Source organism: Ambystoma mexicanum, chromosome 4q (genome assembly GCF_040938575.1).
Source record: "Ambystoma mexicanum isolate Mex_15411 chromosome 4q, UKY_AmexF1_1, whole genome shotgun sequence".
NCBI classification, from domain to species: Eukaryota; Metazoa; Chordata; class Amphibia; order Caudata; family Ambystomatidae; genus Ambystoma; species Ambystoma mexicanum.
In genome coordinates this window covers 219736676-219754297 of record NC_090928.1, presented here as the reverse complement: position 1 = coordinate 219754297, position 17622 = coordinate 219736676, and the positions used below count along the sequence as shown (strand labels likewise).

At 44.3% G+C, this 17622-nt stretch overlaps 1 protein-coding gene across 1 annotated transcript in view; it reads right to left on the bottom strand.

The window, feature by feature from the left end:
* Positions 1-17622, bottom strand: part of CNKSR3 (CNKSR family member 3) — a 1181575-nt gene that overhangs the window by 104613 nt on the left and 1059340 nt on the right. Inside the window, exon 22 of the mRNA XM_069607750.1 lies at positions 15112-15466. Coding sequence (XP_069463851.1) covers positions 15112-15466 — 355 coding nt within the window. The remainder of the gene's footprint in view (positions 1-15111; positions 15467-17622) is intronic.

Sequence of the window (17622 nt, the reverse complement as noted above, 5' to 3'; positions counted from 1 at the left end):
AAAGAGTAGCAGAAATAGAGAAGTAAAGCAGGAACAGGGATGTGTCAGGGTGTGAGTCAGATAGGGGTGGGGGGGAAAGGTGGCAGGGAAAGCCTCGACTGACAAATGCTTCATGGGCCAAATGTCTGAGAAGGTGGGTGGCAATCTTGGGGTAGGCTTGGCTTGAGGGGAGGAGATGGAAAGATGGGAGGAGAGGAGGCAGTCATCACTCCAGGATAGAGGAGTGGTGAGGGGAATAGAGAAGGGGAGGCCGGAGGAGAACAAGACATCAAATGTGTTACCAGCAGAGTGGGTCGGGCCAGAGGGGAGGATAGATGGGGAGAGCGAATCGCAGAGGTCGCGAAAGAGCGCAGATGAGGAACAGGGAGAATCACGATGGATGTTAAGGTCACCAAGGAGGAAGAGTTGAGTGGTTGAGGCCTGGAGTGAGGAGGATAGGTCTACCCACTCAGAGAGAAAAGAGGTGATTTGATCAGGAGGCCGGTAGAGAGTAGCAAACAGTAGGAGAGTGCCTAGGAGAGAGAGAGAGCCTGCAGACAAGGCATTAGAAGGAGTAGTAAGTCTGAGTGGGGATGATAGAGACAGGAATCCACTCAGGGAAGATCAAGGCTACACCTCCTCCGGGCCGGGTGGATCTGGAGGCAGAGAGCATCTTGTAGCCGTAAGGGCGGAGAGTGTCAAAGCTTGTGACAAAGCTGGCCGTAAACCATGTCTCGGTAAGACCGAGGACATCAAGGTCAAGATCTTCAAGGAAGTGGCAGATGTCAGAGGAGTGTTTGACAGCAGAGAGAGAGTTAAGAGTGGCAAGGTGAAGAAGTTTGCCAGCCTTACAGACCTTTCCGGGGAGGGGTGCAAATAAGAGGTACGCCCTGCGGAGGTGTGGAGGGAGCTTGAGATGGGGCAGAGGAGGAAGGGAAAGAGGGCAAGGTAGCCAAAGGATGAGAGTAAGGGGCAGCTGGAGATGAGAGGAAGTTGATGAGGCAAGGGAACCGCCTATCAAAGAGGAGGAAATTGGCCTGAGGGCCTTGCACCATAAAAGTGCCATTTAGGTAGACATTAATGATGACTATGGAGGAGTCAAATGAATCCATTAGTACTTCCTAGCGGGTGCCACCATTAATGGGAGAGGAGGAGACAGGACAGAGCACAGAGATCATATGAGGGGTCGAGAGATCTGGCGAAGGAACGACAAAGTGGATGTCAGTGAGGGTTTGTCTGTCAGAGGTGCTGGAATAGGTATCGGCAATGGGGAGACCTGGGTTGGAGGCCACGATTTCCTTTTTAAATTTATTCTTACCAGACTTAGTGAGAAGTGAAGGATAGTTGATAGAGAAGCAGTTGGAATAGATAGGAGAAACAGATAACGTCATGGGTAGGTAGAGAGAGGAGGCAGCAGGAGAAATATGCAAGTATAGTGGTAAAGAAACAGTCACTGGATAGAAGGTTACAATTGAGGGCCAAAGGTTAATGAACACACCCAAATTTGACTTATGAAAAAACACCCAAATTTGACTTTCAAAAACACACCCAAATTTGACTTCTGAAAACACACCCAAATTTGACTTTCAAAAATACACCCAAATTTGACTTTCAAAGGCAGATGCTAAGGCACCATAGGAAAAAGACATGAGGTATAAGTTAGAGGTGAGTGCTGAAACGAGAGCAAAACAAGGAGACCAGTTGCAGCAGGCAGAAGGGAGAGTGAAGGAACATGAAGGGAGGAGAAAGGGTAACAGCAGGAGCGAACTAGCATAGAGAGAGGGAAGTAAGAGAGCCTATTGAATGTCATTCACTCCTTATGTCTGCGCAAACTGTTAAGTAGAGCACAGTAGAGCACAGGGGGATGGGGAGTTGCAGTGAAAGCACTACCTCGGATTAGTTCTAAGAAGGGTGAGGAACTTACCCACCCACCTCAGCCTCAGGAGGATTGTGCTCAGTTACCAAGCATAACTGGTGCAGGAATGTCTAAGCCTATGGAACAGTTGGCTCTGCTCAATTCCAGCGGCTTTAATGAATTTGCTATTCCTATAGTCAATAGCTTTGGGATTTTGAATGAGGAGGGCTTGGTACACGTAGTAGACGAGGTGGAGACAGGGTGGTCCAAGGGAGGGAGAAAAAAGGTGGGGAAAAAGAGTGGGAGAAAGCTCACCGGTACAATTGGAGTACAAACCTACACTGCTGAGCTTAAGCCCCCAAGTTCACTAAGCTGTAGTAAACTCACAGATATAGCCTGCATCTGTAGTGTTGGGGCTCTTAGTGATGTAATGGTTGTTTTAGACACCATCGTAAAGGAGCTAGCAAATTTGAAACAAGGTGTGGCTAAACTGGTGAAGGCCACTGAGTCAGGGGTTGTAGGACAAGTTGCCCCAGTTCATGATGAAAGCAATGTAATCCTGACGGGTAAATCATTGAAAATGCCTTTAGTGATGGGTGAGAAAGAGCGGCCTGGTAATAGAGCTGTCCAAATCAAAGCAGAAACAGCAAAGCAAGCCCAGTGCTCTGTAAGGGGCTCCTCTATTAGTGGAGCCAAGAGCATGGGCAACATGAGACCATTTATTGGCTCTCTTCGGCCACTATTGGCAATTCCATCTCATAATGTGCATATGAATAGAGGTACAAGCTGGCAGAATGAAAACTCCTGGGATGCCCATGGGCAATTACTTCACCCGCATAGGAATGGTGTACATTCTAAGACTGGAGAGGTGATTTGGCACGTAGCAGTAGAAATAATGTGTTAACCTTCCCCAATTGAAGGTAGGGTGCCATGAGGACCAAGTGTCATTAGTGACTAAATCTATACATTGGTTCTGCCATGTAAGAGGCTGCAAGTCAGTAATCCGAGAAGACAATGTCCACTGTGGGAGAGGTAAGATGCCCATGGGTAACCATGCTGTTATTCAGATAACATTGTCAACTTAGGTCTGGCTGAGGGGCTATTGCTGGTTGAGCTAAAATCATGCCCCCAAGCTTGTACCAATATTACCTTATGCCCTAGACATCCAACATCTGATGACCCCCCTTCTGGTGCCCACAAAGCATGAACCTGCCGCAGAAAAATATGGTTAGGAGTGATGAACGGTTGGAAGAGATTGATTGACTGGCTGGGACAAATAATACAATTCCTCCCAGCGCGGCACAGGAGTCGCAGAGATCCCAGCCCCAAAGGAACTGAGGGTGCTATCATGGAATGTGGCAGGCGTGCATAAATTGATGCTGGACTCAGAATGGGTTAGTTTTATCCATGGTTTTGATATTGTCTGCCTTCGGGAAACGCGGGCCATGGAGAATATAGAACTACATGGGTGTAGCTCCTTTAGCCTAGGCGCAACAAAAGGTCCCAGAGGTAGACCAAAGGGAGGGCTGTCAGTATTGACCAGTCCATTGGATTTGACAGTCAAACCATTCCCGACAGGTTCAGTTGATCAGCAGTGTCTCGAGGTGATCAGGCCGAATGTGAAGCACATACTAATTTTTAACATTTATAAGAGGCCAGGCGGGAGTGCACCCATGGAAAGACTTATGAACATGTGTCATATGACTACTGTAAGGCAGAATGCTGATAAACATCAACCCCTTATTACAAACCTATAGGTGAATTAGACAGCTTTTGGGTCGACGAGAACGTAGCCCTTGGCATTCCCAAATTGGAATCTGTCAGACCCAGTAGACTCCATCCAGGTGCGATTGAGGTTGCCATGTTACTGGATGAGGTAGGGCTGTGTTCCTGTAATGGGAGGGTTTATCCAGACAAACCAGCAGTAGCTACCTATGTAGGGCCACAAAGCAGTTCTCGCATAGATTAGATTATGATTAGTGCAGCTGACTGGGACATGGTCTCCAGAATGGAGAAAACGTACGGACAGTGACCATCTTCCATTAAGTTGCATTCTTTGTCCCGAGTGGGGAGGGAATGACAATTCTGGAGAACAAAGGGGTGGATGTATGATCACTGTTGCTGGCATTGAGAAGCAAGTGGTCAAATGGTCATCACTAGACCACATTGTGATCCTGCCAAGCATTTATGCAAGTATTGATCCTATATAGTGGGTATCTGTCTGGCTGATCCATTGTCTCCCATTGTGGGAGATTTATATATAGATACGGTGAAGAATCAGTCATCTTTCTTTCTGAAACCTGTGAGTAAAATCAGGAAGTATAATCCGGGTAACAAAGGGTGATTTGATGAAGATTGTTTGTCAGCCAAGCAGGATCCAATGAACTACTTTACAAATGTGGTTATGATTGACAAGCCCCACCTGAGGCATCTTCAGGCTAATTATAAAGCGATGGTGGCCCTTAAGAAGTCACAAAATTTTATGAATAAATGGGATGGGTTACTGTCCTGTAGTATGAATGGTGATCATGTCAACTTTTGGAGGCTGGTCGGAGGAAATTAAGTGAAGTCAGTGGGTCCTGTTGCCAGTCAAATCTCACCAGTGGAATGGTTTAACCATGTTAGTAAACTTTATAAGAAGGGACCGAAAGAGCCAGGTGCATATTTACAGCAGGTGGTTGGGGAGAACTGTGATGAACCCCCATTTACGATTTCAACCACTGAAGTGGAAGAAGCTATTACTAGGTTAGGGCGTGGGAAATTGCCAGGGCCCAATTGATTTGCTAAAAGATTAACCATCTATTTGGGGGCTCCTTTTAACGTGAGTGTTTGATTTTGTTGCAAGAACGGGGGATGTTCCTAAATCATGGCGTGAGGCAAACATTATCCCCTTGTACACGAATGGAGACAACAAGGATCTGGGTAATTATAGACCTGTCTCACTGCTTGCTGCGGTGGGAAAGGTCTATGCAAAGGTGTTGGTGGCACGCCTGCAGTGTTGGGTTCTTGAGGGTAATCATATAAACCACCTGCAGGCTGGTTTTCAGTCCAGTGGACCAATGCCTTCGATTGTATGAAGTCTTGTCCAAATACATCAATCTACAAAATAATAGGATCTATGCTGTATTCGTAGATCTACGTACAGCATTTGATAGTGTTTCATGACGCAAGCTGTGGTCAGTGCTGAGAGGCAAGGGTATTTCAGGGCCACTGCTATTTAGTATTCAATCAGTCTACACCAATAATGGGGCTTCTGTAAGGTGGGGGTAGGTGGCGAGACCACCAAAATGCTCCCAGTAGAGAGGGGGATCCGACAAGGATGTGTGTAAGCCCAGCTTTTATTTTGTTTGTATATAAATGTGATAATTGAAGAACTGTTAGTATGTGGCCCCCGCCTCATACTCGGACTAGATATATTCCCAGCCCTCTTTTATGCAGATGATACCATGTTTTTACCAACTATCCCTATGATATGACAGGTTATTTATAATGCGCTTAATACTCAGAGGTTTCTAGGCGCAGATCCGGGGATTGAACCTGTGTTGCTCTGTGTTGTCTTGCTTCCAAGGCGAGCACGTTGCCGCTAAGCTATCCTCCCGAGCCGATTTAAGATGTAATCTGAACACTTTTGTAAAAATGTGCAATGAACTTTCTATGGAGCTTAACATAGCAAAAACAAAGGTAATGGTGTTTGGATGCAAATGTAGCAAGAAAATAAATTTAAGGATTTTATTTGATGAGCACCTTTTAGAGCAGGTTCCTTTTCTAGGAATTAGGTTTGCGGAAGATTTATCATGGTCTGTGCACTCCACTAAAGCTGTGACGACCTTAGAAAAAGTACAACAGTGGATTACACTGTGTTAGTACACATGGGAGAGGAGCAATTTCCCCTGCATTAAAACTGTACAAAGCCCAGGGGTAGGCGTCAACCCCATATGGGGCTGAGTTGTGGGGTTATAGCTCGTGTACTCAAATTAAGATGGTCGATAACCAGTTTCTGAGGGATTTACTCATGCAACCAAAGGGAGCCCCTATGGCCTGTTTGCGCTGGGAATGCAATCTCATGCCCCTGTGTGAAGTAGCAGCTAGCAAGCAATTGCTATTTTGGGCCAGATTGTGGTGTATGCCCGAACTCGCAAAATATAGGGAAAGGATTATTAACCTACGGAATGTGTCTGGGTCGAGTTCACTTCCATGGCTCAGGCGCATCTGTACAGGGCTAGTGAATTCAGAGCTATCAACATTTTTGGTCCAGGTTAGAGGGGCTACCAGTTAGTTTAAAAAATATGGTTGAATCAAAATGCTGTGAAGCTATAACAAGCAACATGAAAAGGGCATGTGATTTTTTTTTAAACTGGAGCACCTTATTGATTGTTGAAGCAGAAAGGGGGGTTTGAGCCATACTTAGACTACGTGACCTCTGGGTATGCACAAGCTTTGTTTTCCCAACTCTGCACTAATACTCGTAAGGTGGTTACCTTTACTGCAAAATGGACCAGTCCCCTAGACGTACAATGTAAAGTTTGTGGTAATCCAGAGAAAACGTTAAAACATTTTCTACTTATCTGCCCTGGCTACCAGAGTGTTAGGAGGCGATATTTGGTTCCCCTCTTTAGATTAAAGAGTATTTTATATACAGAAGAGGCCTTGGTATATTGTGAAAGTACCACCAATGTGAATGACATGTATTATGTCACACAGTTTCTCTATAGTGACTGGCTAAGAAGAACGAAAATTATATTGTAAGGGTGTGGAGCTAATTTTTGGCAATGTCAAAGTTGACTGAAAAAATGTGTCTGTATGGACAAATTGGCCGAATTCTGCCACTACAAAAAAATTGAAACCCATTATACCGAACATAAGGAGCGGGGTTTGCAGGGGTGTTCCCTGCTCCCCATGTTCAGTATTATGGGCTTCAGGGGTTGCGGAGGTGACCCCAGCTTCCAGGACATTGGAAGCAGGGGACTAAAAAAAAAGAAAAAAAGAAAAAGGAACCCTGCGGCATCAGCTCCGACCCACTTTGGAGGGACGGAACTGACACTGCAGGGATATAGCAGAAGCACCAACGGCCAGCGGCTGACGAAAAATGTAAGTAGGGGAGGGGGGATTGATATAGGGCTGCTGGCAGGATAGGGATTTCGGTTGGTTGACTGAAGGTTAAATAGATTTGCAGCAAAATCGACTACGGTCAATTCCGCCGCAAATATATTGACCTCGGTCAAACAACCCATATCCTAATTTTTACGACAGCTTGTTTTATTTTCTGATATTAATATTCCTTTTTATCCTTAAATTTTATCTTTGTATAAATGGTATGTAGTGTTGATGGGTATTTGTAGTTTATGAACTGTATTTTCTTTTTCTTTTTTTTAAACAAATTCTATTTTAAGATGTAATACATGTATTGATGCTTTTATGATACTTATTGCTGAATAAAGCTTGTTCGAACACACACAAACTTAATCTCATAGTGGGAGCCCCTGTGATATTATTGCAGAACCTTAACCTGCCTATGCTCTGTAATGGCACCAGATTGCGAGTGAAAGCTCTGCAAAGAAATGTGATTGAGGTTAAGGTCCTAACCGGTTCTGGCCGGGGGGAGTCTGTGTTCATATCACAAATACCTCTTATACCTTCAGAATATCCGTTTGAATTCAAAATACTTCAGTTCCCCTAAAGGTTTGTTTCTCCATGACCATCAACAAATCTCAGGGGCAGACTTTAAGGTAACGGGGATTGACCTATGTGAAGACTGCTTCTCCTATGGATAGTTTTACATGGCCTGTTCCAGAGTGAGCTCACCTAACTCTCTGGTAATCCTAGCACCTGAAAGTGGAACCACTATTGTACCAACTCCCCAAATCCACGCAAGTGAAGCTGCGGGCAACAGCTAGCATAGTATATTCTGATGAAATTGTATTGTTATCAAATGTTTTACAGATATATGTTTGCCCCAGCTATGGTGTTGAGTGAAGGTGTACAAAGGATGGAAGTATTGTATAGAACATGTACAGGATTCTTTTGCTTCCTATCTATGTTCATGCTATACAAAGCATAAATACAAACCATGAATAAAAATGGAATGTCTAGCCATATACATATTTTCTTATTGTGCAACATGTAATACAGAGATATTGAATACATACACTTCAGAACAAGGGAGGTGCTGAGTGATATTGATAAACCTAATAAAAAGCGAAGTTTTTTCTTTTGGGGCATGGTTAATTAATATAGGAATTTAAGACCTCAACCATTTGCATAACAACAGTAGGAACCTATCAAGTTCTGAGTTCTACTGGAATCGCTTAAGCTGACCTAGTAATGCCCTCCCCATTGGAGTTTATCGCATAATTAGCACCAAGGAAGGCTTATCAGACTGCTAAAAGTTTTATTTTAAGTTGATGGCATGCTAGCAGTTTCTCATCGTTACGAGTATGGAGGTAGCCATGCCGCTTTTAGCAGCATGGCTACCCTCATACCGGGTACCGGGTTCCTGGAATGGGGAATTACCAGCCCATTCCGACCTTGAAGGGCCCAGTAATTCCCTTTCCCGGGACCCGGTACATCCCCATTCCCATTTGAGCCCCCCTAGGGGTCAATGGGAATGGGGAGGATGCTAATAACAGGCCAGTTAATGACAGGCCCGGTGTCAGCATCCTGGTCTGCCTGCGCGTCCCGATAAGGACGCCTGGTTTTACCAGACATCCTTAGCGGGACTCGCAAGCAGACCTCGTAATGAGGCGGTAGAGGGTTAACGGTGCCGGCAGCTCTACCGGCGCCATTAACCCTCTACCGCCTGGGTCGTAATGAGGCCCATTGTCAACAGAGAAGTAAACTTAGTCCCTTCTCTGTTTCCATGTTGGCCATTTCCACGGCAAGGAAGCTCCACAACAATGAGTGTCCCAGGTGCTAGCGTGGGACCATGGAGCTTCACGTAAATAGGACAGGCCTAAGGGTGGGTGGGTGCATGGGGAATTCAGTGGGATTTAATTTGGGAGAGTGCGGGGGGCAGGGAACTAGCAGGCTCACTTACCTGTTGCCAGCAGGGAAAATGGCGCCTCCCCCTACTTAGGGGGCTCAGAACACAGGATTTACGATGAGATAAAACCTGCATTCTGAGCTCCCTGATTGGCTGGAGGTCTCCCTTAACTCCCTCTGGGGTGCTAATAAAAATGATAGCAAAAAATATATTTACCAATATATCCTGGGACTTACCTACTAGTACAACCTTTCTTATTGTGTAATGGACCAACATAAGAGGAATGTTTAGATATACAAGTAATAAAGATAAAGATAGTGAGTAACAGAGGCCAAATTTAATCAGTTATTGCAATTAAGAAAAGAAAATGAAAAAATGAAAATCGTGATGTGGTAAGGAATACCCCACCATGTGTGGTTGATGGCGTTTCAATTCTGACTTCTATGCATTCAATATTTGTTTGCTTCATTATATAAAAGAGAAAGAAACATTTTTAAGTCCCCAATTGAGAAGATTTGCTTTTAACATTGCAGAGTGGTGTTTGTATTTTTTTAACAGTAATTTATGAATTACTGACAAGGTCTTATTGACCTTTGTTTATTTAAGGTCTTTACGAAAAACAAATCCTCTTTTTAGGCATAGGAGTGAGGAATTCACTTTTATGTATATTCTGAATTGAATTGAATTGAATAGGGATTTGGTGCTAGTTTTTTTTTATCTTATGCTGCTTAAAGAAATTATATTAAGAATTAGGGCTGAAGGCATTGGCTCCTTGGAAAACATGTATTTGTTTCATTGTATTTTTTATTTAGTTAAGTCCCATATATAGCAAATGAGTGTGCATTTTACCAGCTTCGAGCACCTAACATTGGACATCGAAGTCTATGATAATGTTACAAGACTAGTGAAATAATCTTTTAGATTGTAATTTGTATAGGTTATTTCATGGAAGTGAACTTTATATTTTTTATTGTATATATCTTTTATAGAATTGTGTTTATTCCGAATCGTTTGATTGGTTGATATTGAAGGCCACATCGAATTACTAGAAAGCACAAGTGGAAGGTTGCCTCCTTCCATGGAGCATGTTTCATGTTATGGAAGGTGACCACTGGCTGGGGTTTGCATGCTCTTTATTTCCCTGGTGCCCATAAAGGCCTAGGAGGGCTGCACTGATTCACGCATCCCTAGCAGTTTACAATCACACTAGTGCAATAGCGCGGTTAGTAGGACCCTTGTTGTTGGGATCCATAGAGACTAATCACATATTCTCGGGCCTCTCTCAGTCAGAACTGGCAAGCTTCTGCACGCATGCTACAAAAGACCAATATTAACACAAAGGTGGACATCTTATTTTAATTCAGCAAGCACTTTAGACTGCCCATTGGCACACCGTGCAGGCAACACAGACTGTTGCCTTTCTGTTCCTTCCCAGTCAACTCTCGTTTCCATTATAAGCTTGTGTTGTCTTTCTTTTCTTCAGCTTAAAGGGAAGGATGCCTCCTTCCTCTTTGCACTCATTGATACTATTCTTGTTACAACCAATCCATGTCAAAGATCATGATAACAGCGGGCATCAGCCATCAACATGTCTGAAAATATCTGTGAGCAACTCCATTTTGACTTTTGACTAGATGCCCCTGTTGTTGGCATAATGTTTTGTGATGGCAAAGTATTTGGGACACCTTTAGTTGACAATACTTTCCCGGTGCTAACTTCAATGATAACTCAGCCACCACGAATGGTTGTGCGTTCAAAGGCACAATGCTTGATTATTTGGTTGCCAATGACTGCCATACCCCATGAGAAAGATGCTGGGGGGCTATGTTCATGGTAAGAGGTCTCTGAATCATAGCACACATCCTGGAAACTTCACTCTGCAAGGCTGGCAAGGGCCTCATCAACATTGTCTCATGAGTCATGTTTGAACCTAATAGCACTTTATTTTATATGGAAAAGAATATGAGATGAGTGCCAATTTTTAAAAACACTGCCACAGCACGCCACCATTTTCAAAAGCTAAGACCAGAGGGGTATTTCCAACCATAGGCCAAATGTACAACAAGGCTATTAATTCTAACTTACACCAGACTGGCACCTGGAGAGGGCTAGTCTATTTGCACAAGTAGTTACACTGAGTACATTTGACTTACATCTGACTCTTACAGAGTAAATATGCATAAATCAGATTAAAGTCAGAGTTAGTCATTTGACTTCCTTCGTGAATAGCATAGCTCTCTCCAGGTGTAAGTCAGAGTTGTAGAGGAGGTCCCAAATATGGCCTGCACTCCAGCCACCCATTTTGAGAGGCCAGAAGCTTACTCACCAAGATATCTGACATATAATGAGCAAATAAACCAACAGAAAGCCACAGTAGGGCTCTCTCCAGTGCCTATCAGAAGGACTTGTATACCTATTGAAGCGCCAATAACCAGACAACCATGGGCCGCACGATACCCATTGAGACAACCGTACCAGCAGCTGACGTGAAATGAAGACTACTTACAAACTGTCCCGGAAGAGACCCAAAAGGCTCTCATTGGAGGCGAATGCTGACGTCACAATGGTCCGGACAGACTCACAGATGAAAGAAATGAAAACCAAAAGGTGATAAACAAAGACGAAATGTTGCGAATAAGGATGTAATGAACATAAAAGAAGAAACAATGCTGAACTATGGAGAACCGTAACCATTTAAGCAGAATGGAAGTATGTTAGTGGCTAAATGCCTGTAAATAGGCTTGAAACGCAAGAAGCTAAGGAAACAATACTGCTTGCAATGCTTAGTAGGAGGATAGAGCAGCAAGCACCAACTATATATATATATCTACCTCAAGAAGCACACTATACAAGTGCGACTCCATTATATAAAAGCAGAATTAAGCCTAGGATGATTGAGGACGAACAGGCTAGGATTCATAAGTTAGCTCAAAGTCAGACAGAAGAGCGGAATCAAAACTCCGCAAAAAGCAGCTCATGGCTACGAATTCGAGGTCAACCCAAGGAAGGGAGGAGAGCAGCAACTCAGAAGAATCGAAACTTAAGAACATAGAAGCCTGCCCCATGAAGGTCGAGATAAGGAGGCCCAGGCAGGTGGCGAGGCTGAACAAAGGATCTAACACACAAATAGAGGGAAATTGAAGCCGATTCACGGTGAACTGACACATGACCAGCCTGGCGCGAAGAGGTGCCCACATCTGATGTCATCCAAACTCAGAGGATGCCATAACTTTTCGGGATAAGAAGTTACAGTCCGAGGCCACTTTCAGCCAACTAATTGACACATAGGCCTGAAGGTAGTGATTGATGGAAGGGAGGGAGGGTGAATCTTGGGCCATCCCGCACCTGGGTGTCCATTCTGCATGCTGCTAATTAAAGTGGAGATTTATGTCTAGCGGTGTAACCGACCCAATCACGATGGACAAATAATCTAGGGTCCTATAGTAAGTAGAAACAATAAGACGTCGTACTTTTAGTGACGTCTATCACGAGTGATGTGGAGGGATGGGCATAGATGTCCACCCGATAAGATTTATCCAATCCCCACACTCTGTTACCATATACAGATATAGTACCTATACTTAAGTTACCTTTCCCGATCAATGAGATTGCATGTCAAACTTATGAGTTTTACACCTCAATAATGACCAGAATTTGTTATAAAAGTTACTGTTTGCATGAAGAATTTGGAAGTGGAAGCGGGACAGGCGATCACAGCTCTGATGATTTCCATTTGTTTCCCCGTTTTTTGTACTTTTCATTAAACGGACTTCCCTTTGCCAAACCATTGACTTGTCCTTATTGATTGGTGTTAGAGTAAGAGAATCCTGCACCCCATCGTCCTCAAGGTGCAGCTATCTTATTTTAAGGTGCCGGAGGGCGAGCTCTGAATCTCATGGGCCCGTTCAGAGGTCACTCAGTCCTGCAGTACAGAGTTACTCAGTGTAACCTCGTTGTGAATGTGGCCCAAGCTGTCCATACGCTCTTTCTATGGTTGGCCCCAATAATCAATTGTTTTAGGTCATGTGAGTTTAGAAGGAACAATGTTGTCGTCATGGAATGGGGAGCATGTTGGTTCCCAATCATACAGAAGCTGCTGGACATTAACCAGGGAACTGACCGCTTGTCTCAATGTTCCACGATCACTGTGAAAGTTCTCCAGGTATGTTTGCAACTATAGCTTTAAGAAAATGTCTGCTGGCATTCTGCTATGAGAGTATGACCCCAGGGGGACCTTTGATACTGCCCAAGTTGCTCAAAGTATTGATCTTTACATTAGCATGCAGCTACACGCAAAGGGATATTCATCCAAAGGAGTTGCTACCTGTCATGAATTGCAGCAAGTGTGTATTCCAGCTCTGTTATTTTTTTAATATTGATATGTTGTGGTACTCTATGTGACATTTGTATAGGGCCTACATGTCATTGTCATGGCCTCAGAGCACTTTAGGATGTATGGAAGTAAGACTAGGTTGATTGTCAGATTTATCTCTTTTCCTCACCAGCTGCCATGAGCCATTGCCATTAAGTGTATGCTGCACGCAAGGGATATTGGCATTCTAGGGAGGAGCAGGCCAGTTTACTGTGGTTAAGATACTGTGTTAAAGCTTGCTGCAGTCCTCTGTCATTTTAAAAAAAGAAAGAAAACTGAGATCAGGAGGTTTTCGCACATGCAGTAAAGAATCCTGGTGGTACACGCCCTGACCCCAAAGGGGAACAGTAAGAGAACAAAGTATAACTCTCCAATGTGGGAAGGAAAGGGTCTCCACATGAAGTAACATGCCACACGTAGGCAGGTACAGGAGAGGGTCAGAGTGTGGTAAACAGAAGGCACCGGGGTGTGCACTGGTAGGGGAGGTGAGTGTGTGGGGCACCACCGCGTGAAATCGGACCCATGGAATGGGTACGCCGCTCTATGCTGATCCGCGGTAAGGAGACCTCAAACCAATCAGACACCCTTTGGTTTGCAATGCTCATTCACAAAGTACCAGGATTAAAGGCAAATGATAGCAACGTGTCGCCAGGCATATGCATGATGTGGAACATGGCTATGTGTAGTTAAAATGAGTGCTCATTTAAGAAGTATTACTTAGGTTAGTTTGTGGTGTTCCTTGATCTAGTCCATTTCAATATGAAGCATGCATGTCAGTCCCTAAGTACAATTGTGTGTGTGTACTGCACGAGAAAGAATGGGCGTATGCACACATAGATTATGTGTGTTCTTGTGAGGGGACTTCTGTGATATTCGGAAGTAAAAATGAGTCTTTACTTAAACAATGTCTCCTGTAGCATTGCCAAACCTGCACTAGGCACTTGAACAATATTTAACACAACATAGTGAATAATTTTCTTGGGACTTTCCTGGAAAATGGCAAAAAGACTCTGCAATTGCAACTATATGGCCACCAAAATATGTCCCCTGGATTTCTGTTCAGAGGGTTGAAGAACAATTGTGGGTAGTCCGTCCACCATCTCATGGCGTTAGCGTAAAAAATAGTAAGGAAAGGGCGTTGCCGCCCTCATATATATATTGAATTTCAACACTTTCCTTTTCTCCTCTTCCTTCCCTCTCCCCCTCCCTTGCAGGCTCTCAATCTGCCACTGGGACCTGGTCCCTTCAGAGTCATACAGGGGCCAGACCAACGCCTACCAGTCACCCCAGCATGCTTTGCCAGCACTTGCCCTTGGGCACCCTTCCCTGGACTTGCCCAACTTGGTCCTCCCTGTCAATCGCACTCATCCTCCCTCACCCCTTCCCTTGGCACTTGCCGCATTGGCCCACCCAACACTTGCTCGCCCCCACTCTTGGTGGTACCCCACTCCTGCAATTCTCCCTCTACCTCCTCCCCCTTGCACCTACGACATTGTCATGAACTTGCACGGTAGGATTGCCACAAGGCCAATAAAACCGTTTGTTGTTCTACTTTTTTATTCCCATGTTCCATCCCTTTAACCCTCATCTTGTCTTGTGGCGTCTGGAAACACCTGTGTATAGGCGCCATACGAATGTCCTAAAAAGGAAGAATTTAACTGAAATCCAGGGAAATTATTGGGTGTATATAAAAGTTGCTTATCATTAGAAGATTGAACATGATTCCAGCACACACTGCTGCGTCGATGTTGCGTTGCTACGTTTTATCCATTCCTAGAGTAGCAAATCAACATTCCCTTTTCAAATGTATCATGGCATAAGACACAAGTTCTGTGTGTACGCGTGTTTGTGTGGGTGGGTGCCATTTGTTAAAAAACAGAGCATAGATCAAATCAGATACAAACACAGCTCATCAGTCCATCTTACCTTGGCGTGCCACCACCTTTGCTGTTGGCTCGTCTGAAACTGGCGACCGGCTCGCGCAGCCATTATGCACTGACGCGGCTGCACTGGACACAGTGTTCTGAGATTTGCAGTCAAAATTCACGACTTGGCTTTCTACTGTTTTCTCAGCATATTGCATCAATAGTCCTTGATGGGCACCAGGCGGCCCAACCATACTGACAGTAGGGGAACTGTTCACAGTGTCAACCCACAGTGGCTTTTCCATGTCAGCTCCTCTGGGTAAAGAGTTGGAACTCCCGACCTTAGAGCTGTCCGAGGAGGAGGGCGAACATGAAGCTTCGCTTGATCTTGTTGAGGATGATGGAAATTGCTGATCCTGTTTCAAGGAACAAATCAAAGAAAATGACATGATTCAGCGTTCATCCATAATTAATTCCTAGCATATTGGCGTATTGTGGTCACCTCTCCTCTTGTTTAGAGGGGCACTTGTTGATGTAATGATATTTTTCTTTCTATGTCATATCCTTTCAACAGTACAAAACATTGCACTGTAACCAAAATGTCCCCCCAAACTCTAGAGAGAGAGCCCTGATTAGTTATTTCCAATCGCTTGCAGGATGGCTAGCAGTCTTTCCGGTCGTTACAAGGACCACCAAAGTCCACTTAGCCCGTAATGGATTTGATAATTATCTGAATTTAAGACTGGTAAGTTGTCAGTGGAGTTGACAACTGTTAGAGGCACAGCCCATAGCACACTGCTTTCCATCATGCATGTCATGACACACTGAAACCGACCAATATTGGATACTTTCAACTCTAGTAGTCTTACAACCAAACATAAAGACTTGCATGAGCTGCCAGAGTCCTTCACCTCTGCATTATTTTCACAAGTTAGTTTGTAGCAACACCGCACCCAGCAAACCAATCCATGGTTAATTTCGGTCCATCGTGGATGAAACCTTGGTAGCGTGCAGCATAGGAGGCACCCCACTCAAGCATGCACCTAAACGTCAGTGTACTGAAACTTGGACAGTCCAATACAGCAGTGCCAGAGATTTCAAACCAGTGACAGACATTACCAATTGGGCATGTGCTCTATGCAAGTGCAGTCGCAGAATATGATTTGCACTTTAACCTCAAATTGGGGGGTTTGCAGTTACATCTGCGGAGGGAACAAACTGCAGCGAAAAACGAGCTCACGAGATGCTGAGTGGGCACACGAAGCTAGTCAAGTTACCATTTCTTTGTAATTTTTAATTGTCCTGTACTCCAAAAATCCTAAATGTGTTGCTCTTAAAGACACCACAAAACAGGTGGCATTGATCATTAGCCAGTATTGTTAATGTTTGTTTCTAACACGGCTTTTTAGTGAAGAATTGCTGATAGCAAAAGCTGGCAGGATTGTTTGCCATACTGTATGCACTAAGACTTACGATATCAAAGCTTACAATTATTTTCAAACAAACAGCCAGCGGGGTCTCCTTGGCAACTGGTTAGAGCAACAATGGAGCTTAGAAAGACACTCACATTGCTGCCATTTTGGGACTATTGCTGTAGAGAAACAGGCTCTTAATCCTGCCGCAGTAGAGACCAACATTTCAATAATGGATGCCCAGAAGCAACCAATGCTGAAATAATAAGGTATTTGCTGGCAAAGGGACTGCGGCCCAACATGCTCAGAGTAAGTGGCTCACAGATCGACAGTACAAAGGTACAGGCCTGAACTTAATTTGTAGCATGTCAAGCCCGTGCAGTGCACAATTAGAATCAACTCTCTCTCACTGTTACTACACTTAAATTACACATACAATAAAGCGACTGAATTCAAAGACCCATTCACAGTTCTGAGGGTTGTAACTTTCAAAGAGGCATCTCTTGTCAATAACAAAATAATGTAATTAGACAAGACTATGGGCCTCATTACACGGTAGGCGGTAAGGGTTTACCGGTACCAGTATTTTACCGGTACCGGTAAACCCTTACCGCCTTACTACGAGGTCCCTTTGCGGGTTGGAGAATTTAACGCCTGCTTTTTGCAAGCATTAAAAACCAACCCGCAAAGGGACCAGGGAGCTAATTACGGTACCGCAATTTGTGGTGCCGTAATTAGCACCTTCCCCATTCCCTTTATGCCCTATGGGGCAAAAATGGGAATGGGGAAGGGCAATGGGGGAAGGGGGAATTACCGCCCCACCAACCTTGGAATAGGGCGGTAATTCCCCTTTCCACCAAGGTGGTGCCGCCGTCCGTGTAATGAGGCCCTATGTCAAAAGGCATCAAAGAGCATATTACCCAATGGGATCTGATGGCGCTACATATATAAAAAACTGTAACATAAATACATGATAATATGTTAACAACCCTTTTCTCTCCTGAGTTTAAAACAAAAGGGCCACACATGCATGCTGCAGCTGGCCTGCTCACATGGTCTTGCACTTAGGGGGAGCACTATCTTAACGTGGTCTTTGTTAAAAATTAGGCATGTCTGCGTGTAGACGTCGCTACATTATATATCCACTGCAGTAAATCTGG